Here is a 23,834-nt window from a genome sequence, read left to right on the forward strand (position 1 = left end):
ATGGCCCAAGTCGTGGATTTGTCAAGGAAGAGCTGCTCATAGTCCCCAAAGACTCAGAGTAGCGCTGCTCCACGCGCCCGAGTACACTCTAGGCACGTCAGTCTTACGTTACCTCTGCAATGGCCGCGTTTATTACTTATGCGATCCACGGAGAACTGCTGATCGTCATTTGGGTCAAACCTCCATAGTAGAGGTATGTTACATTTGGCACACCGCGCCCCTTTCTTATAGACGTCGTTAATGCATAGGTCGAACGTCATATTTTTTCCTTCGTCGTGCCGCTTGTAGCGAAGGAGTTTCTTAGCAATGTTCTCTTTGGCTACCTCCTCAGAGGTGCGATCGTAACGCAGTTTTTGACCCCAAGCTCTTTTCAACTGCTTAACATATTCTACGCGGCTAACGGCCGTATAAATTAGATTACTCCAACATAGCCGTTGATCTATTATCCACAGGGTCTCTCTTATGGTAATCCTCTGCGCGCTATGAATGGTTATACAATAACCCAAGCGCCAATCCGGGTGGGAGGTTATCTTTTCCACCTTTTCTACTGGCACACAAGCTTTGTCATGCGTTACCGCGCTTTGCAGTTGAATATTGGTGCCGGGCACGCAAACGTCTTTCCTCTGCATGCGGGTGTCGTGGGGTTTTTAACAGACGGGTACCAAATGCCCCGGGAAGCGTTCTTGGTGCACTCTGAATAGATCCTTTTGTATTCGGGATTGTGCTGCGCGCTTGCTACTCAATACCAAATCCCCCGGATGCCATGCAAGTAGAAAGTCGTCGTAAGACTTTGCCCTTACACGTTTGCGGAGAGTCTTGCATTGCTCGGCGTCTGTAAGACCCCTCAGTTCCGCGTTTAGCTTGCGTACTTGATCCTTGCTGCGGTAATCGGTGTCGACATACTCAGAATAGTCTACGAGATCTCTTAACCATTCGTGGGGTATTTCTCCAGCTATTGGAGGAGGCTGGCAGGGATCTCCGGCGAATATTACCTGACATTTCCCACGGAGAAATTCCACGAACTCTTTGAGGATTTCTAAAGGCACAGTACAAATTTCATCCCAAAGTATCACCGGAGGAATGTCGTGGATTGCTTCCGGTACCCATTTTTGGCCATTCCAACGGAAGAAGCTGTGGTACGTTTGAGCGTCGTGACCCATTTCTCGCAGTTCCCTTTTCAAACGATGCGTCGGCGTTAACACTTTTATCTTAGGAAAGAGTTCCAAAAAACGCGTCGTCTTACCGCTGCCTCCGGTACCGTACAGATAGGAGAAGCGTTGGTAAGATATCGGATCCTCTACGGAAGGCAAAGGTTCCTCAGTTGGTTCCACGCTACCGCGGAGACATTCTCCTTGATATTCTACGCGTTCTCTCCAAGCTTTAATCTCCTCATCTTTGACGCGCCATTGACCACTTTCCGCCAACTCATCTTCGGTGTAATGCTCTTTCGTCCTCTCCAAAACACATGGTTTCACATACAAAGAATCCGTAGCTACGCGTGGTACTTCCTCTTTGTCAAACCGCAGGAGCATTGCGAGGAGGTTAATATGCGCGTAAGAGAGCATGCTGGCACGCAGATGGTAATACTGTGGTCGATGGTCTTGGTAGTAACATAAAGCATTCCATTTACGAGTCTGCTCACCTTCTACTAAGTAGTCCCACTTCTCCACAGATACCATCGTTCCCTGGTCATGGGCACGTTTGATGAGGAAACTTAGTTCGCCTTCGTCCGTTATTAAACGTCGCTGCATTTGTTTCTCACCTTCCTTAGCGGCCTGGGTTAATTTACCTATGACAACGCGCGCTGTGGGGTTGTGCTCTGGTAACCATTTCGTAAAGGAGGAATGACATAGTATGGCTTCGTGTGCGGTGTATTTGAGCAACTTACGCTCTTCAAGGAATTTGAGGAGGGGTACGGGTATCCATTGCTTTTCCTGGAGATGCTTACCATACCACGCGTAAATTATTGGATGCAAGTCCTTTGCTAACTTCCACGTGGTCAATCTTACGAACCCCGTAGATGGGGCGTCGTAGTGGCCTGGTAAAGCTACGCGAAAGAACTGCGAGTCTGGATGCCCGTAACGGTCGTAATATTCCTTACAATCTCCCAAACCTTTGAAACTTGCGGGGTAACAATGTTTCATATCCAAGGAAACATACTCATCTTCGTCGTATTCCATATTCCACAAACCTCCATGGCCATGTTCTACACAGGCTTTGGCTATGTCTCCGAACTCCTTTGGGGTAGGTTTCCAACCATTCCATTTCTTCGCTGCTAGAAAGTCTAAGCTACGACTGCTTAGAACTTCTTCTGAAAAGTCTTCTCCTAAAGTCTCGCAGGCACTTTGAATGCGTTGATGTTCCATTTCAGGACGATACAGAGTACTATCTTGCGTCATAAATTGACTTCCTTCCGAATCCATCAACCAAATAGAATTCTCATGGACCAATTCTGCAAGTGGCGTGTTTTCGTAGATCTTTGTCTCCTTCTTCTTAGGAAATCTTAACTCTCTCCAAGCGTGTTCGTTGTGCTGGTAGATGACTATGGGAGCACCTCTACCTCCATACTTATGCGTACCAGGGTAAATAAACCCGTCCGTAATGTCTTTCACATGTATGCGCCTTTCTAACAGCACTTCTAACTTCTTAATGTTATCTATCGTCGCTCCGGCATTATGAGTAGCTTTTTCCCATTTTCTGATAGATTCTCTTCTCCTTAACGTAAGCTTACCACCTCTAGAGGAATCCTCGAAGAATTCTCTTACCAACTTTCCAACGCAGTTGCCGGGATGTCGCATTGGTTTGAGCTTCTTAACGTCTGGTTTCTTGATCTCATAAGCACCATAAATTACCACCGTAACTGGGTAGGCAACTTCATAGAACAACATATCCACGCCCACCAGCGCTCCTGGTCTCGTATGCTCATTCAAAACGAACAAGTTTTGCTTACCAGACGCTCTAATAGGATTCCTACCCTTTTCTATCGTCCAGTCACCATCTAAATACTTTATAAACGTCAATTCCAAACGGTAATCTCCTTCAGGCGTTAAGTCAATTATCCTCTCAGCTCTTTCTTCATCCATAGTTTCATCCGTATTTCCCTCCATAAATGTCGTGAAGGCGAAGTCAGCATCCAAACGATCCAACACCTGAGTTCGCAGTCTGCGCACAGTCTTGTTCCTAATGCTCCTGATAGCGTCCATCTATATCTAAGAAATATTTTAACCCTCGTTTGCGACCCTTAACACAGCAGCAGTAAGGGACATATCGTGCAACACGGGTTATTCCCGAGGCCGGCGTATTAACGTGAGCGCGGGGAATGCCCATGTAATTCCGGGGGGTGACCGCGAGTCCCCCTTACTGCTGCTACCCTACTCTCCCCAGTAAGGAAACAGCTCCTGTTTCAGATGATCAATTAGAGTGCGCTGAATGAATCTCACGAATGGTTTGAATGACACATTGTTTCTAAACGACCGCGATGGGGTCAGTCACAATTATACTTCTTTTCATTGAAAGAGCACTTAAAGTGTTGCATGAAGGGAAATATGGAAACCTTATCACGAATGCAATCTCTGATATCTTCATAGGGTTTCTTGAGAGGAAAGGCCAACTTGTCAAATTTCCCGATGGCCGTACCACACTCTACCTTCTTGGAAAAAGGCTTTGAGTCTTTCATTTGCAGTCACCCCTCCGCCGACCGCAACGGGGTTTCCACACGGATTGATCCACTTAACGCTATTGAATTGCACTGCGAGTAACATCTGACAGTCCAAATCGGGATCATATTCCCAAGATCATGACAGATTCTCCTAAAATCACGGAAAAATACAATGCCAATACACCCCGTTTTTCAGCGGAGTAACTACTCTGCCTAGTATGACCAGGAGGGTTGATTTAGATACCCCGTTTACAGAACCGTTTCAACTGCGAGACATACGTATCATTGTATGACATTAAAGAGAAAAGCAGGGAAAATATACGAGTTTCCCGAGAATGACCTTATTTGTATGCATCTGAGTTTCTTAAACGTTTTAGCATCAAAGACATTCTTTTCACAGCCATTCTACTTGGCCCATTGATGTTTTGCTTTGACATCATAGGTCACGTGACCTGCACAGCCTAGTCCTTAACTAGAGAAACATAATTACATACAAATTAACGGCATAACCCAGATTAACTCGTAAAGGCAATCAAATGCATCATTACCAATAACTCACAGATTACGTGCAATGCACTACGCATTCCATGTCCTCCGATGAATTCATCATCGATTCATAAAAAATAGCATTGTACAATGATGCGCAAATATGGAACTTCACTATACGGGTGACACGCTCATTCTAGCATTTGCAACACATGCATATCACAATCATTCTTTGAATCGACACGCCAAAGAGTTCACTCAAAGTAAAAATCAAATGAAAATAATACATTTCATAAAATCAAAATTTGGCATTCCAACTTATAGAATTCCACTGAATAAACTAATACTGACATAGTACTACTTTATTTAAACTAGCGGTTACACTTGAGCACTGTAGTCGTTCTGTGAACCAACTCGCCAAAGAATCCATTCCACAGTAAAAATTTCAGTGAACATAACAATACATAAGCACTGTAATCATTCTTCGAACCAACTCGCCAAAGAATTCATTCCACAGTAGGAATTTCAATTAACGTAGCAATACATATAAACCACTGTAGTCACTCTTTGAAGCAACTCGCCAAAGAGTTCAATCCACAGTATGAATTTCAATGAACATGGCAATATACATAACCACTGTAGTCATTCTTTGAACCAACTCGCCAAAGAATTCATTCCACAGTAAATGTTTCATTGAACATTGTAATACATAACCACTGTAGTCATTCTTTGAACCAACTCGCCAAAGAATTCATTCCACAATAAAATTTCAATGAACATAATTGCAATACATAACCACTGTAGTAATTCTTTGGACCAACTCGCCAAAGAATTCATTCCACAGTAAAAGTTTCATTGAACATTGTAATACATAACCACTGTAGTCATTCTTTGAACCAACTCGCCAAAGAATTCATTCCACAGTAAAATTTCAATGAACATAATTGCAATACATAACCACTGTAGTCATTCTTTGGACCAACTCGCCAAAGAATTCATTCCACAGTAAAAGTTTCATTGAACATTGTAATACATAACCACTGTAGTCATTCTTTGAACCAACTCGCCAAAGAATTCATTCTACAGTAAAAGTTTCAATGAACATAATTGCAATACGTAACCACTGTAGTCATTCTTTGAACCAACCCGCCAAAGAATTCATTCCACAATAAGAATATCAAATATCATTGCAATACATAACCAATGTAGTCGTTCTTCTAAACAACTCGCCGAAGAATTCATTCACAGTAAGACTTTCAAAGAAAAATCAAAATCACCTCCAAAGTTTCCTCCGCTTTTGGTGAGCAGCTGCTGGTTGTTCAAAATTCTGTTGGAATATTCCAACCGGCATATTCTGATCAGCGGGTACTTCTTCTGCCACATTTTCCTCCACTGGACGTTGCTCTGCCATTGTCCACGTGGGGCGTAGTAGAGAACTAAAGAGTCAGTCCAGCTCGTTCCGCTGGCAAAACTAAGCAAGAATGAGTGTATTTACTCGAGGCGCTTTTATCCTTGGTTTTCACCCACGTGACCTCCTTCTTGACAACGGTTGCTATCCCCCATGTTGGCGCTCATGTAAGTGTAAACAAATGCTTAGCGCAGAGCGCCAGAGGTAGAAAATCGAGATGGTTCTTTGCGTTGTTCCTGGCTGTGGAAGTAGAAGTGAACGAGATAAAGGCATTGGATATTATCGCATACCTTCAGTGATAACTAACAAAGGAGAGTTTGAGTGGATAAAAGCAATCGGTAGAGGCGACACGGACACAAAGCAAGTTCTCGCTTCCGAACGTGTTTGTGGCAAACATTTCGTAAATGGACAGCCAGCTCCTTACTGGAACAAGTACCACGAAGACTGGGTACCTACATTAATTCTCGGGAAAAAGAAATACGGAACTAAAATCAACTTCGAAGCTCAAGCTAAGAGAGACGAGAGGTCAAGGAAGCGGGAAAAGCTTGCACGCGAACGCCAAGAACGTGAATCAGCTGAGAAACGACAGAAGCTTTACGAAAGCAGCCTTCCTGTTGTCGAGATCGACTTTAGCCAGTCAAGCTCCTCTAGAACGTTTGAGGGAAGTCAAGACAAAGGCGAAGAGGGGCTGAACGAGGAAACATTGTTTGCAGATGTGATCGTGACCGAAGGCGAAGGTGAAAACAGAAAGGACGCCGGTTGTCAAACGACAAGTGACACGACTGAGTACCAAGAGGCAGAGTGCCAAACTACAGAGTTTGAGTACATGTTTCAGAAAAGCAAATACCAAGCACCCAGCAAATATTTCTTTGAATCTGATGAGAAGGTTCGTTTTTACACTGGACTGCCTTCACAGGAAGTGCTTATAGTTGTTTTCAATCATGTTGTCCCATATGTTACTCGACAGACCCAGTCACTAGACAGATTTCAAGAATTTGTGATCGTTCTTATTAAACTCCGGCTGAATCCACCGTTACAGGATCTTGCATATCGGTTTGCTGTAGCAGTATCTACCATTTCCAGAATATTTTTCCACTGGGTTGTTGTGGTGGATGCCAGATTGTTGCCGTTTGTTTACTGGCCAGACAGGGACCAACTCTGGAGGACCATGCCTCAGTGTTATCAATACGCACTTGGTAAGAAAACTACTGTTGTTATCGACTGTTTCGAAGTCTTTATCGAAAAGCCGTCCAATTTGCTAGCTAGGGCGCAGACATTTTCAAGCTACAAGCGTCACAATACCATCAAGGTTCTTATAGGAATAACTCCACAAGGAACTATTTCTTATGTGTCTGAAGCCTGGGGAGGTCGTGTTTCTGATAAGTTTTTAACCGAGAATTGTGGTTTCCTGGAAAAGCTAATTCCAGGAGACATGGTTATGGCAAACAGAGGTTTTACAATTACTGAGTCTGTTGGACTTATGCAAGCAAAACTGGTAATCCCAGCTTTCACAAAAGGAAAGGCTCAGCTGGACCCAGTGGATGTGGAAAGAACAAGAGGTATTGCAAATGTAAGAATACACGTTGAGCGTGTTATTGGGCTACTACGAAGAAAATACACTATTTTTCAGTCAACCTTGCCCACAGATTTCCTGATCTGTAATCACAGATACTCTGACCGACACACCCCTTTGGTAGATTCCATGCTAAGAGTCTGTGCTGCTCTTGTGAATTTTTGTCCTCCAATTGTACCTTTTGATTAGCTAAACTGAACACTGTTAGGTAATACAGTATTTGCTGTTTCTATGGTTTAAAGAACAATCCATAACCACCCAATGGAAGCCTATTTTGTCTTATATTGCAGATTCTTTGACTTATTGACGTATCTTACAAGAAAATAGAACACAAAAGCAGTTGACCAAACCCTAAAAAATGAAACATCCTTCCATGGTTAAGTCATGCATATTTTCTTTATGGGTTGACTGAATGATGAGCACTGGTGGGTCCAGGGAGGATTGCCACAGACCCCCTCCCTAAGGGTATGCTTTCGTAAGTGAAAGCCATTTTGTTGTTCAATCAATCACTACTAAGAGTGAAAATAGGCAATGTATGGTTGGGAATGGAACCCATCTTTGCAAAATTCTAGACCCCACACCTTAAGGAAATAAGGTGGAACGTTTCATGTGTAATTTGGGTGAAATAAGTAGCATAACCAGCTTCACAAGAGAGGTTTTTAAGGACAGTATGACAGTCATTACAATTCATACTGATTTCTCAAATGGTACACCCCCATAACAATTTAAAAGGAAATGGCTAAATTTGTGTGGCTATTTAGAATGGTTTTATTATTTTTTTCCAAGCAATTATTTCCAACTCTTGCAAAAGAAGTTTGTCAGAAATCTGCCTGAAAAAATTGGTGCATGCAAACCAGTGTAAAATGTTTAAAATAAGGTAAAAATCCTAAATTGTATATTATCGCATTGTATAATCCCAGAAAAGAGCTATTAGAATACCTCCAGCACAGAGGGAATGGGAAATTCCAGAGGGCTGTAACTGTGTGTGTTGGGAGGAGTAAATATACCCCTTATTTGCCATGCATGAATGCAAATTTCAATAAGAATGATATGGGAGAGATCTTTAGATCAACTGGTCCTGTGTTGGGGGTATAAATATTTTCTGGAATCATACATTCCGAGAAACTGATCCTTTTTTGATAAGATAAACACATTTTGATAAAAATAAAAGGCCAAGGTGATCATATTCCTGTCTGTGTAATATGTATAATTTTGTAAGAAAGGTATTGGCTACATCTAAAATGTAGGGAACAAGATTATTTTTCCATTTCTCAGACATGATGCTAAGTGAGGCCTCATGCTGGATACATCAAAATTTACAATTATTGGATCTTCTCCATAGACTAAACAGGTAGAAAATGCAATAGTAAAGACCCCACAATCACTCCCATTGTTTTGCTGCTGCACTGGCATGGGATTGAGAGCTACCAATTGGCCCCCTAGTAAGTCATTTGTCTGTTCCTCTATTTCTTGACTCAAAACAGAGCCAGTATAAAGACTGTCATACAGATTAACATGTCCAGGTGCACATCCAATTGAGCTCACACACACCCAATGGCTGTTTCCGGTATGGAGGATTTGAACAAACTCACCAGTAACAATGTTAAAATTCCTAACTGGGCCAAGTGTAGGTCTTTGAAAGCCTTCAATTGCTTGATTCTCAGACTGGAGTAGAACCTGGGCTTGGTGAATTATATCACAATCTAACCACCCAGTAGGACTAGTGATCAAATTAAAATGGGATTCTGTTAGCTTTGCTAAAGGACTGGTTTTATCAACTTCACCCTGTGTGACTTTGGTGAGAACAATGTCATTTCCATCCTCACTGTTAGAGGAATATATGGAAGAAGAACAAGTGGTAGCTTGGGCTGGGGTAGCTTTTTTGCATGCAGAACATTTCCATGTTGTGTTGTGATTGTTGGGCATCCTTTTGTAATTTAAACATGCCAAATGAAAAAACTTCCCATTTTTGCAGTTTGTGCCATGACACTGTACTAATTTGTCTGTTATGGTGGGTTTGGACTTGCAGATGCAAATTGTTCCACATTTCATAGCTGCTTCATTTGATGTAGCAGGTGGTGCCTTTCTATTACCCTTTTTCCCTCTCTGGAACTGAGGAAGCCTACAGCAGTGAGGGCAGTACCATGCATTTGGTATTCCCACATTGGTGATAGATAGACAAGAAGGGTGAAATTCTTTATAAGGACATTCCACATTACTGCAGACAATGCTTTTCTCCTTCCTTTTCAGTCTACAGAAACAGATTGCATCCTTTTCTGCTAATTTCAGTGGTATTGTGCAGCGACGCGTGTACCATCGTCCCAAGATCTCAGGGAGAATGCACATTCTCCAAACAGTTTCCAATTTGGGCAAAACAAGGTTCCAGTGTTGCAAATCTGGGTATATTCTTTGTATCATCAAGTGAAAGTTGTTCATTTTGTCAATGGCACATACCACAAAGTCACAATAATTGACATTTGGCACTGTAAACAACTGCTGCTGTATTTGAGTATAGTAGCTGTGACCTTTCTTCAGCTGAAAATGACCATTAACCTTTTCCAGGCAGGAGCTCTTGTGTTTGATGTAGTCTTCAAAATTACCATCTTTAATGATGATGGGGCACTTCACTTCCCCACATCCATTCCCACAGCATTCACAAGATAACAGGAAATCAGGTGTGGCATGAAGAAATCCCTTATCCTTGTTTATAAACATTCCTCACTTTTTTACTTCTAAGTTAACATGGTTTTCTCTTAAAGATGCTTCATATGCCTTTATGGCATCACTTTCAAGATTTTGACCATGTTTAGTTGCAGCACTGTTTAATTTATATAGGCTCGGGTAACAAATTGTCTTAATCAAGGACTGCGAGGGTTGTGCAAGGTTGGTGTGAAATGCAGCATGGCTTACAGACGCACCAATTCTGCCCGCACGGTGTCTATAAAATCCCGAACTCTTAGCCTGAGCTCGTGTGTTCATTTCCACTTTGTTTATGTGTTCATCGGAAATGTTTAGTGTAACCTCAGCACACATTTTCATAAGTTCTGGGTACTGAAGGTCAAGATATTGTTTGAAATAAATCTGAAATGATTGGGAGAGTGCGGCATTCATCAATAAATTGGTCGGCATATGAATCGATTAAGCTCAATGCTACTGCTTTGATCTTGCAATTATTGAGCTGGGCATAAACCCTCTGAATTTCCTCATCCGATGGACTCGCATTCGACGCAAATGTTTGTCCAGAGCGTTCATTTCTGAGGTTGTCCTTCCCCTTATCCACAGTATTATGAGGCAGTGACTCAATTTTCTCGTCCAGAGATTTTTTCAGCAACCGCGCTGACGAGAAGTCGATATCTTTTACCCTCGAGTATGGTACTTCATTTACATACGTAGGTAATATCCACGAGCACTTTACTTGAGTGCAAGCAAGTCTTCCTTGAATCCGTGTGATGGCTTCTAAGTAGAAAAGAACGCACGCTACATGAGAGCATGTCTCTCCCAGTCCTGCCTTACAGTTTAAGCAATGTGCTGAAGCAACGGTACCGTCTTTCTCTGTGATGACCCAAATATTCACTTGCGGAGCGCCCATGGTTTGCGAATGTCGCACTTTAGCAACAACCAGGAATTTACACGCGATTTCCTTTCCTCTAACTGATGCGACAAAACCAGAAACCATGTACTTGTAAGCTTCTAAACCTTTGAATGCCTTGAATTGGTCTTTTGTGTAGTGGCTTGTCTCTAAAACTAAGTATGAAAGCAAATCTGAGACTTCGACAGGGGGCAAACATTCTGGACTGAATTCCTCGCTCGGTAAAGCTGCAGGATCCACTCCTATAACGGAAATCTTCCTTAAATACCGCTCTTTAACGTGGTTTTCTAGACCTTTGGCGTAGTCAGAGAGAACTGGTATCCTTTCCAGTACGTCTTCTAGAAATTCCGGATTTGGATCTTTGGAAGTGTCCATGAAAAGTAAATTATATTCGAAAGCAAATGGAACACTGTAATAGAAATGGCTATAATTTACATGTGATATCACGCGTTGCATGAGCACCAACATGGCGGAAGTGTTAATTTGCATAACCTTGTGACGTCAGCTGAAAACCAAGAATAGCCAATCCGTGGCGTTATTCACGTGCACATAAATATGCAGTAGTGCTAATGATCGATTATTTTGAGTTATTTCATTGTCGCATATCATTAGGAGTATTTAGGATAGTAAAACTAAAACTTACCACATGCATATTCGATTTCGTAAGTCGGGATTTTTGTAAGTCGGGATTTTCGTAAGTCGGGATTTTTTAAGTCGGGATTTTCGTAAGTCGGGATTTTCGTAAGTCGGGAATTTTGTAAGTCGGGATTTTTGTAAGTCGGGATTTTCGTAAGTCGGGATTTTCACGCTAATAACTCGGGATTTTTCAAAAAAAGTTGCTCGTTTATGAGTGGCCCTTAACGGACTCCGTAGTTCATAATTGATTCAAGCTCTTGGTTGTCTTTAGAAGATGCAAACAAACTGGTATCGTCGGCAAAAAGTCTAAAGGAAAGTTTGTCGGAGGAGTAAACAATGTCATAAAAATAAAGAAGGAATAATAAAGGTCCCAGCGTACTTCGTTGTGGTATTCTTGTGGTATTGTTGTGGGAGTCTCGGAATTCCTGTTTATTCAAAGTCATACCCTGATCTGCAAGAGGCGTCGCTGTGAGCCACGAACTCGCACCCTTGTTTCTTAATTGATTGACTGACTGTAACACATTCGGCGCAAGGGTGGCATCAATACTCTCCATTTTCGACTTCGCATACGCCATTTTGACAGATTATGGATGTCGTTTATCTCTCCTGTAGATTTCTTGCTTGCCACCATAAACGTGCTCTGCGTTGGTATAGATTCTGAGTGCGATGCTGTTATTGACGTAGACGCAGCAAATTGCTGTGGGGCTTCGTGTCGTAGGTCAGGTAGGCCCAATCCCCCTTGTGCCGGTGTCAGGGTGACAAGCTGACGTAACTCGCTAGGCAGGGGCTCCGTTTGGCCAAACAATGTTGGAAGGAGCATGTCATCAATCGCCTCTTGTAATGGATCGACATACTCTCCGAACGACTCAATCGTGCGCATAAAAAAGTAAACTAGGACTTGTAGCATGAGGAGCTTAAGCCCTGAAAAAAATGATATGCTAATTGGCTGAGGGTCGATTCAATGGCGTATTCGCTATCCTTACTTGGTAATTGGTTGTTTCATTTTGTTGGTTTACAGGATTTTTGTCCATGTTTGGATTGTGGCTTGCGGAGCTTTAGTCTGCTGCGTTAAATTGCATGGAGGCATCCTTCTTGTCCACTACGTTGGGTTGTTTATTAATGCACACGGTACTTTTGATCCCTTTCGAACTAATAGTTGACGCGATTTTTGCTGGAACTTTATATATTTGCTTCTTCTTTCTTTGAGATCTATGCTCAGTACATGTGTGTAAGAATATGAATATCTATATACATCTGGTTACAAAACTACTATCTGATTACATGAACATTTGCGTCACACACTCTAATGTTTACATAAAGACTTAGTCACAAAATGCCGTACTAGTTTTGTGTCTCACACCAACAGTCTTGTTCTCCGATGATCTGGAAGATTTCTTTTCTTCTGCAAGGCGTGCTTGTTTTTGTTTTTTCCAGTTTCTTTTTAAACGTTCTAATCGACTTCAGTTAAGTTGTTCTTCACTTTTCATGATATTAATATTTAAACTGATCATCAAGCACGAAGTTAATATTCTTCGATTTCCGATATCTTAGCGACCAATGATGTGTTTTTACCCTTAGCTAAGGTGTTTGGGATAAACTAAGAAACATAGAATGTCATTCTTTAATTTCCGGTTATAAATAGCAACCAATGAAATTCCTTCTACATTTGGCAAATGTCTGAGAATAACTACGATAAAGCGTCCTTTCTTACAACGAACTCCAGACCGTAAATCAAAACTACTGTTTCACTACAAAAGAATTAATCTGAAGATGCCACTGAATTCCGAAAAACATACAAGTCAAAACTAGAGAGAGAGAAATCTGTAGATGGCAGTTCTACTTGGGTACTTGTATACCTGTAGGGCTGAGCACAACTTTGATTGCGCCCAGTTGGGGTTGTTACATGCAGTGATTGCAATAAACTTATGAAAATGTCAATGAGAAATCTCGGCACCAATTAAAGACAACACATAAATTAAGAAACTTAAGAAATCTAAGAAAATCAAGCAATCATAGACCGGATGCGAGACTCGCGCGCGCTGGTGTGGGGCTTGGCGTGTGGACGGGGGTATCTGGCGTGATTTAAAGTTGCGGATCGCGCCGGATCTTTTTTTCTTTCGCGGGTTGGGCCTCACATTTGGGGTGGGTTTCGCATTTGGTCTATGGCTGTATTGGATGTAAATCACGGCTGTTTCAGTGTATGTATGATTTGAGATGAGATAAAAAAATATAAAAATAAATAAAAACTTAATTATGTTTTTGCAGCGAAAAAATTAAGTTAAAACATCGAGTTTTCGAACTTCACGATGCATGGACGTGAAGTCAGAGAACTCGATGTTTTAACTACATTTCTTCGCTGCAAAAACATAATTAAGTTTATCACTAATATGAAGATATCCAGCAATATAACAATTTTAGATTTCATTTCAATATAAATTGCCGGAAATAGTATACTAATTAAATAACTATTTCACGGGTACAGTGTGTGGCCCAGTATCCTGCCACTTCAGCTAAAAATCGCTTTAACTCCCTTTTAATTAAAAGCTAATGCATTGAAACCCGACCAAATTATGAATCAATTATCCTGCAACATAATAAGAACAAATTTGTCGTTTGTGTCCTTTGTCTTTGGTTTGCACCGCAGTTTTAGCAAAGTGGTTTGGAGATCCAGTATCCTGCCACCTGGTCCAGTATCCTGCCACTGGACACGGCTTAAAAACGCGTGATTGGTTGATTCGAAATATTAACTGAGGATGCGCAGTGTGGTTTTCCGCTGAATTTAGCGCGGGCGGTCAGTTCAAAATGGTGGACGAGAAAGAATTCTTGTCGAGCGCTATTTTTTTCCGAAAATCGAAGTTTTTTTACTAACATATCTGGATTAAATGCCGTAATTGATCAAGAAAACAAGTCAGATGAGTATCTTGATTTTATGTGAATGGTTAATTGTATTGTTTTCAGTCTTACTCGGACAAAAACAAGTCATCGAAGTGTATGTATTTGAATAAAAAGACAGCGAAGAAATGCAATTATTGCGCCGTTATTCTAAGTCTTTTCCTAAGTTCTGACCTATAAATGCTGCTTGATTGTCAAGATAATAATGTAAATATAGTCGTGAGTTCTTTAAATTTGAAAATATGTGATCAAAACTATAGATGAGCATGCTTTACTCCGACTATTTTGTGTTAAATCTGTTCAAGTGGGTTGCTGTAATTCGATATCGTGTGTTAGATTCCTAGATAATTCTTCCTTTTAGGTGTTTCTTGGCGAAAAACAAATCGTACAAAGGGAATAATCATCATTGAACTAGTTTGAAAGCTTACATGAACCTCCCATTGACAAACAGCATTTTTTTTCGTGAGAAAAAGATTTTTTTTTTCAGGAAAAGGGTTCTTATTATTCTCATTATTAGCAATGAATTAAATGCTACTTCATTTGTGTTTGCATGGCAATCTTACTTTTTTCATTTAATTTTGATATCTCTACAATATCAATGAAGAAGTTCTTAATATTTATGTTAAGTTGATATGGGAGAATCTCTCTTGTAAAGTACTCAGTTTGATCTTCCTCATATCTTCAGTCAGTTTAGCCAGGCTGTTTTTTTCCTTTGACTTTAAACATTTGAGTCATGCACAGGAGAATATTAAAACAACTAAAAAATAATAACTTTTAAAACTGTTTCCACTTAATGTTAGTGCTGCATTTATAGTTAAGCAAAATTTGTTAAGGTTCTGAGTTTTATCAAAAACCTGTTATAATCAGGTACTCCTCTAGATAAGCACAATGAAACAACATTAAGAATCTTTGGTTTTATCACATCTGTGTTTAGTTTAGATATAATGAAATTATTCATCAATGTGATACTAACTAGAAAGCCCTTTTCATATGGTATAATTTGCACTTGCTTTATTTTGGGTTCACCCAAAATGCTAATTCCCTCCCAGTGTAGTAGTGTTTCATGTATACATCAGATTCCTTATTTTTGTTAGTTAATTCAATTGTATGTTGTTGGTTGTAAAGGTAAGTGATCTCAGCATTATATTTGCATTGTGTATTTCATCAGTCAACTTTCATAACAGCCTAGGGTAGTTTTAATCAGTAGTTTTGCCCTGTTTTTATATTTAGTGCGCCTAGTGGCCTGTGTTGTTTGTTATAGATCATAATAATTAGAATACATTTTCTCCTTTCTGAGAATTGAGAATTATGATATTACCAAAATTAAAAACCAAAGTAAATAGATTTTCCATCTACCAAGATACAATTTTTTTAATAGAGTAAAGGAATATACTGTAAGCACCCTTATGATACACAATTGCAAATTTTAATTAATAGGCCTTGGAAAAATTCCTAAAGACAATATTGGGTTTTTTCATGTTCTTATTTTTGCTAATAGTTATTTTCCCCTCTCATTGCTTAATAAATATATACCCCATCTTCCAATTTTCAACTGTTTTGATACACTAAAATACTAAATATTAGGATGGTTGTTAGGAGTATGATTGTATCCCACCCATAAAATGATTAAATCACTCTGGGTATACCTTCAGGGTAATTGGTTCATCGTTAATTCCTTTTGTTGAATCAGTTTTCAATTCTAAACCCAGAACTAAAATGTTCCGTATGAGTGATATTGAGGGTGAGACTTTTGTTGTAAAAATATTTTGAAAATATAAGAAAAGAAGTTAGTTTATCAATTCCATTGTATGTCTAATAAAATTAATGATAACCACTTTCAGGTTATGATTGTTCTATATAGCATTGTAACAATTCCTTCTGTCTAACACCCTCAAGATGCAGAATAGCTAGGTTAAAGCTATAGTAGAATATTCCAGCACCCAACTTGTGATGAAAGATGATACATAAAGGGCTGAAATGGTTTGACATTGAAAACTTCTTTAAAGTTTTATTATGAAAATAGGTAAACCCAAACCTAGTTTTTGAATCAACAAGATTGCCAGAATCAGGAAAAAATTTCACTATTAATATTTTCTGACATTTCAGATCTAGTATGTCACTCAAAAATGATTCAATAAAACAAACTTTAGATTTAAAAAAAAAACAACAACAAAAAAGTCAGTTTTGAAATTTCGCAGAAAAATGTGAAGCCTATTCAGTGCAAACTAAAAGACAATCCTCCAATATCTTTGCCGAGTTTTTGGTAAATACCCTTTAACTAAAGACTTGAACTTGGGTAAGTCGAGGATCAGAGATACATAAAAATGATTTTTCAAAGTAAAAGAAGATATTTATCCTTCGTATCACAACATTTCATCATTGACTAAAGCTTTTATCCTTAGTCTTAGCGCTCCTCTAAACCAGCTCTTCGAAACAGGTGTCTCCTCGTCCACGAATACGTTTTATCACGAAGAACTTTTTTTCAAGTACTAGTAACTACATCTGAAGAATTCCAATGAAATAAATTTATGTTAAAATCTAATATAGATTACAATTGTCCCAGTTGAGCAAGCAATAGTTGATTGTACTATTAATATGTCTTACTTCGACTATTTTATTACTTTGAAAGGGAAAATCTAGCACGGCAGAGTTTCAAATTCAATGGCCATTTGCAGTTACTTACAACAGATATTAATGAGTAAAAATATCATGATTTTAAGCTCATCTCTGTTGATCTGACCTTATTTTTGACTAAAACGTAAACATGACCTACATCAATTTGTTTCACAATTGTCGACTTTTGTACCAAAAAGTAATTTAGCGTATCTCGATAACCATCATGTTGACCTCATTCTAAACATCACTGCCACCCTCTAAGTACTTTTAAAATTACACTATGACTGATCAATTAGATATTTTGGTTGCCAGTAAGCTGTAAAAATTATTCAAAGTCGCAGGTTTTTGAAGCACGAATACTGCTAGAGCGTCCGCCATTTTGTTTTTGGGATTTTCGCGCATGCGCACGCGTTTTTAAGCCGTGTCCTGCCACTGCCACTAACCGTGCGGTTTATTGAGATCCCTGTATGGCGCGCCGTTTGTTTCAAAATTATTAAGTCCTTCCACATAACAAAAAACATCTTGATATACTTCTACTGCTTTGGTAGGCAGTTTCTTGACCACAAATGCTTATCTTTTTTATTCTTTTCTGACGTCTTTCCTGTTCTTGACACCTGTCAGGAGATTCTTTGAAAAACAACTCACCCCGTGATATACACTTTTGCCGTGATATGCACTTTTTCCGCGATATGGCACTTTTGTCGTGATATACACTTTTTGCCGTGATATACACTTTTCAGTACCGTGATATACTTTTCTAGCTTTGATATACACTTTTGCCGTGATATACACTTTTGCTCTGATATGCACTTTTGCCGTGATATACACTTTTGCCGCGATATACACTTTTGCCGCGATATACACTTTTGCCGTGATATACCGGCACATTTGTCGTGATATACACTTTTTTGCCTTTATATACACTTTTGCCGTGATATACACTTTTGCCGTGACATACACTTTTGCCGTGATATACACTTTTGCTTTGATATACACTTTTGCCGTGATATACACTTTTGCTGTGATATACACTCTTTGCCGTGATATACACTTTTTGCCGTGATATACACTTTTTTGCTTTCATATACACTGTTTGTCGCTTGATAGACATGGCCAATTGTTCTTGTAAAACGCAAATGTTGCGAAGAAATGACTTTCGCGGCATATATTAATGTTGGCTTTAATCTGCACGCTGTGGTATACTATTTTCAATTTAACGCCAGTATACCATTTGGGAGTGAATGGCTTTATTCTTATTTCATTAGCCGTTTATGTGTCGCAATATCATGCATGATTATTTTTATGGAAAGAATATATACACAGTCTATTTTCGAAAAATAGAAGATGATCTATATTAAATGATTGGAAATGAAAATGATTATACGAGATTATGAACTTTATGTTCGTTTCATCTCGTACTTTTCAGTCACGAAAATTAAATCTTAATTGTAGGTAAACGATTTGCAGTGCTTAAGAAGCGATAACAACAACAACATTAAAAGTAGTAATAACAATGACAACATAAATAGGAATGACGCCATCAAGTTAAATTTTTATATGTTATCATGTATAAAAATTGTTTCTAATACATCTAAATACGCGGACGAGGACACTAAATCTGCGTATCTTCTCTTTGTACTTCTTCAATGTCATCAGCATATCTCGGCAGATGACTGGCTGCTGCTACAACATCACTCTCTTGGAGTTCGAGGAGCTCTCGCAGAGAAGCTTGAAGAGGAACTCTGTTCCTAGCCTCCTCGATGGTTTTTTGCAGAAGAAGACGCATGAGGCGGGCATTCATCATTGACCTCTGCTGCTCTGTGGTTTTTTCTTGTATTATTTTGGCCACGTTAATATTTGAGGCAAGATTATACCCCCTTTCTTTCACACGTTGCCTGAAAATCTTTCCAACCTCTTCTATCGTGTAATCAGGGAAAACAATTTTACGGTAAATACGAGATTGTAATCCCATATTTACTTTAAGGAATTGGGTCATCATCTTTTCGTAGCCAGCAAAAATCATGATTGGGTCACCGTTTTCCATTACTGACATCAACCCCTCGATGGCTTCCGTCCCAAAATCCTTCCCCCCTGCTGTTGGTATGAGGCTGTATGCCTCGTCCACGAAAAGGATGCCACCACGTGCTTCGTCTATCTTGTCTTTAGTTTTTTTTTTTTGTAGTGGATCCCAGGTACTGGCCCACTAGATCTGACCTTTGGACCTCGACCACTTTTTTCTTCTTGATTTTCTTAATGCTATACAGCAACTCTGAAGAAAAGAAAGTAGAGCAGGATTGTGTTATCTGCTTATTTGTTCGTCGTTCGTTCGTTTTTTCTTTGTTTCTTTCTTTGTTTCTTTCTCTTTTTTTTTTTTTCTTTTTCTTTTTAAGTAGGTAAAACCAAGATGCATAGTTAATCTAGTAAAGAAATATTTGAGGGGGGATCCAGGGGCTGTTCCTAGGCGCACCGGACACCCCCAAAAATGTAGGCACAAAATAAGTCAATGAAATTAGCAATATTGTTGACGTCATTTTGGACATCCCCCTTGCAAATTTCTGGATCCCCCTGTATTAGCCTGTTCTTTTGCGGGATATTTCTCGATGCAGCACGTCTTGCGAAAGTGGTTTTGCCTGTACCTGGAGTTTCAGCAAATACCAAATGTAAGGGCGTGTTTTCTACAACGTTGTGGCCCAGCATGCGCCTTCTGTCATTCTGCACCTGGGTCTTGGTGAACCGCATGAACTGTTCTTTCAGGTTTGTCAGACCAACGAACTCTGGCTTTTTCAATGTTGTGGAGGATTTCCTCGTGACGTACTACAATAGCAATGCATTTGCAAAAGTCTCCATCAATATATCAATATTAGATTCAGCTGAAACGGAGGATCGTAATGTGTTTACCTCTTTCTTCGATAATTACACAGTTGTTATCTGACCCAACACTAATTCACCGATGGTTTTGGAAAAAAATTCAATTAAATTGTTAGATAAAAACGTTCTCCTCCAGCATTGGAAGAAAGTGGGTAGACAATATCAACAATAATTAACAATTATTTGCCGAAGGCGAAGAGAATATCGGTGAATTTTTGGCGAATAATTGTTTTAGCATATGCCAACTTGTGTACAGAGTAACTTATTTTTTATATGCAATAATTCAATTAAAAACAAACAGTTATAAAAACAAACAAACAAAAATCTTATATTTTATCACCTTTGTTTTGTTATTTTACATAATTTTTAAAAGGACGACCTTGAAAGACGTTTAGGTCATACTTCGTTGCCTTTTCAGTATTAAGGGCACTCTGCTAAATCCAGCTAGTGGGAAATGTAAAAAAACTTTAGGTGACAGGGCTTTTCAATCTGCGGCCCCTAAACTGTGGAACGCTCTTTCTGTTGAAATCAGGAATGAACTGTGTATCAGGAAATTTAAATCACTTGTCAAGACATACCTTTTTAAATTAGCTTTTACTTAGAATTTTATACATCTTTATTGCTATTTACTATATATTTTATTTATTTTATATATTTATGTTATTCAATACTATACTATATTATGTTATATCTATATTTCTTTTTATCCAATTTATTTAATTGAATGGCATAGTTAATTTCTGCGCATATGAACATATTCACATGAAATGTGCGCGTTATAAATATATTATTATTATTACCACCACCACCACGGGAAACCAAAATCACGGGAAACGTTACCATGACAACCAAACTCACAGCTATTCATAGGATCAATAGAGCTTGGTTAGGGCTTTGATCTGGCCAGGTATGACCTATTAGCCTGGTATCCGAAAGGAGCGGCGTAGTTAAGAAGTTCAAGTCCAGTTAGCATATTGCAGAATCATGGTGGATATGATTTTTAAGTTGAGTACAAAAAGGTGCATGTCCAGAAACTTCACATAGGGTTAATCAATTGAAGCCATCTTATGGCAAGTGATTATAGTTGCCGAAACTTGCACAGTGGCAAGTTGGGTTGCGCAATCGATGACGTCATAGCCGAGATAAGTAATTTATCTGTAAATCTAGTCTAAAAAACCGGTGGTCTTCCCACAATCATAAATGTTTTGTTCAGAATGGCAAAGAATCATTTAGAGAACTCAGAGGAAAATTAAGGATGATTTAAGTTAATGCATCAAGAGTATGAATATGGAGTTCATTTGTTTTCATTGTTAAGCTGTCAGCCATGGGAAATTTTTGAAAATCAAAATTCTAAAATTAAAAAAAAAATGTACAAAAGCAGCGACATAATTTATGACGGGGTTTACTGAGGCACTACTGACCGGTCAGGGTCTCACAAGAATACTTTTTTTTTGTCTTTTATGTATAATATAACAATTGAAACAGCAATTTTATTATTGCTTCGTTATTACTCAAGGGAGCATGCGGGAAAATGCAGTTTTAATTGTTAAACATATACTTTAAAAAATTGGGAAATGGGAAAATTGATTGTATAATTAATTGTTGATCGCACACGTAATATTTTAATATTTTATATTTTTACTTGGAAACAAATATCAGTGCATCATTAAGCTCGGTGGGCTTACTTTGTCACAAATACATCGATTATAGTTGATTTTATAATTTACCATCTTCTGTATGATCGCTATATAAAATGGTATACAATATCATATGATTTTACATATCATCCTCTGCATGGTAGCTACATAACAATGGTACAACTCATGTGGGTAAAAGTTAATTGATGCTAAATAAACTATTGCACTTTAAAGAAAACGTTTTATTAGCTATATGTAGATATATATCATACTACTTTTTTTCTATTTGATAATTTCGACGCATATGCTTTACCTTTTGGTAGGCACGTTCAGTACCCTCCCTTTGAGTTATTTCAAAGGTTTCCTTGTTATTAATTAGTTTTCGGATAATCATATCTCTCGTGGGCACTTTCACGCTGGTGATTTCATTCCTGCAGACATCTTCTATCTTCTTAGTGTCTGCTATTGACCACTGGCGCCTTTTGTAGCAGATCGAGGATCGTCCAACATCGGCGTTTTCTGATGGTGGTATGACATCCGAACCCTTCTCAGTTTCCTGGAATGACTTCACGTCCACTTCAGGTTCATCCTTTTCATCTTCAGCTTCGAGTTCCAAGGCTTTTTCTTCTAATTTGCCATCCATTAAAGTGGTGATCGTGTCATGGGCATCAGAGGCTGCCTGCATCTTATTTATTAAGTTGTAGTGGCGGTCGGCTGTTGCTCGCGAATGTCCCATCTTGCTTGCGAGTTTGTTTTTCTCTGGAGAGCTTAAACCCCTTGTGTTCGTAACAATACAGTGCCTGATCATGCTTGAGGAAAAGCCTGATACACTCTCTTCTCGCAGACAACCAGTCTTGGCTACAAACTGCTTCAAGGCATGGTGCACATGCGAGTTAGTATAAGGCGATCCGGTCGAGTTTAGGAACATGGCATCCGTCTCAGAACCATCTTTAATCAGCAGTTGTCTGAAGTACTTGATGTACCTGATAATCATCAGGCGAAGGTCATTTGAGAAGTTAAGGATTAACCCCCCTAACGTTTTGGTCGTCTTCTGATTCGAAATATGTATAGTCCATTTGCCATCTACAATTTTACCGTCGTCGAAAGTGGCGAGGCTTATCTCGGCACAAGGCCCTGCTCGATTGGCATTTTCTGTATTTATCAGGAAGATTAGGTAGTTTCGCACATTCACAGCATCTTCGGGGGTGAGACTGTAATTGCTGGTATGCATGATCATCTCTCTCATTTCTGGGCTCTTCGCTTAACAACAGCTTTGGCATTGAATCCGTCATCCTTGCCTTTTGGAAGGACTGCAATCTCTTTTCCTGTGCGGCAAAAGTGGTGAGCTCTCAGAGTTGATATAAGGAAGTCGGCTCGAGAAAAGAGGCTTGGCTCCCTGTCCTCAGTGACAATTTGCTCCATCATTAACTCGTTTATATACTTGGTACATAGTTGTGCCCATTCCTTGTCACGCATTTCGGAGTATTCATCACTGATTTGAGCAGGACTGCAAGCAAATAGGTCATTCATTTTGGTGAACTTTAAATTGACGTTCGAATATGCTATGAGAAAAATTATTTGCATTAGTTATACCATATGACAAAAGTAAGACCTCGGTGAATTATCGTATGGAATTTATTTTTTAATTCTGTATTTAATATTCCAGACAACGAACCAACTTGTGGTATATATTAGTAAACTGCAAATACTTAAAGCAACACCTGAGCCTCTATCAATGTTATGTTACACGGCTAGCACGTGGGATCTAACTATGTTCGTTTAAAGAGTTTAAAGGGCTAAGTCATAAACATAATCGGTAACGCAATTCAATTAACTAAGCTAAAGGATACCTCAACAAATGTAAGAATAATAATCTGATTAATCATAACATATGTATCGTACAAATAGATACGAATGGAGTTCATAGTTGTACCATGTACAATGCAAACTTTCAATTGATTCGCGTGATTTCGTGAATCATTTAAAATTCTTGTTAAACTTGTCTAATTACATAAATAATAATACAACTTACATATCAGTCCTGCGCTAGCTAGTCCTGCGCTTGATAATCGATGAAAGCAAGATAGTGTAACGTGTTGAGGTAATGACTCAGAGAGACTTGTTTAGCTCCAAAGATGTTTATTGCTCACTACTAGATCACAAGTAGACTATCTATGAGTTACAATCCAACTCTATTTATCAGAATTATAGACCCTACTTAGTTACAAACGTGATAGTTAGGACTACAATGTACATAAGCAGAGGTGTGTTGATGACGTCTTCAAGACTGGAACTAATTGATTGCTCACGCAAAGTCACGTAAAGATCAAACTAGAATTTCACGTATAACATTTAACTTAACTTCGTTACAATAGCTTTGAGGAGTTTAAGAGTTTTGAGGTCAGACGATCAGTTTATAACTTCTTTGATTCCAGAATATAGTTAATAAACAGCTTATAGCAAAGAGTTAC

The 23,834-nt window shown here is 39.1% G+C and overlaps 2 protein-coding genes across 4 annotated transcripts in view; one reads left to right on the forward strand and one right to left on the reverse strand.

The window, feature by feature from the left end:
* Nucleotides 1–5,764: 5,764 nt before the first annotated feature.
* LOC116289191 (uncharacterized) lies at nucleotides 5,765–7,314 on the forward strand. The gene has a single exon (XM_031696069.2). The coding sequence runs from the start codon at nucleotides 5,770–5,772 to the stop codon at nucleotides 7,312–7,314; it is 1,545 nt and encodes a 514-aa protein (XP_031551929.2). The 5' UTR covers nucleotides 5,765–5,769.
* A 14,276-nt stretch (nucleotides 7,315–21,590) lies between these two features.
* LOC148907560 (uncharacterized) overlaps nucleotides 21,591–23,834 on the reverse strand; it is a 2,730-nt gene continuing 486 nt past the window's right edge. Inside the window, exons 1-3 of one of the 3 annotated variants that reach the window (XM_089035599.1) lie at nucleotides 23,396–23,834; nucleotides 22,492–22,925; nucleotides 21,591–22,446 (exon numbers count right to left, since the gene is read on the reverse strand). The exon at nucleotides 23,396–23,834 is cut by the window's right edge and continues 484 nt beyond it. In XM_089035599.1, the coding sequence (XP_088891725.1) occupies nucleotides 21,635–22,446; nucleotides 22,492–22,609 (930 nt within the window). In that variant the 5' untranslated portion in view covers nucleotides 22,610–22,925; nucleotides 23,396–23,834 and the 3' untranslated portion in view covers nucleotides 21,591–21,634. Of the gene's footprint in view, nucleotides 22,926–23,395 lie in introns of all 3 variants that reach the window. The other 2 variants (XM_089035598.1, XM_089035597.1) reach the window with 2 other exon arrangements.

The sequence above is a fragment of the Actinia tenebrosa genome, unplaced genomic scaffold (assembly GCF_029948245.1).
Source record: "Actinia tenebrosa isolate PJP-AT-01 unplaced genomic scaffold, QUT_ActTen_1.0 PGA_scaffold3__52_contigs__length_22856419, whole genome shotgun sequence".
NCBI lineage: Eukaryota > Metazoa > Cnidaria > Anthozoa > Actiniaria > Actiniidae > Actinia > Actinia tenebrosa.

Excerpts from the sequence above, each read along its gene's own strand:
- LOC116289191 (XM_031696069.2), top strand. The coding sequence starts at position 5,770 with ATGGTTCTTTGCGTTGTTCCTGGCTGTGGAAGTAGAAGTGAACGAGAT.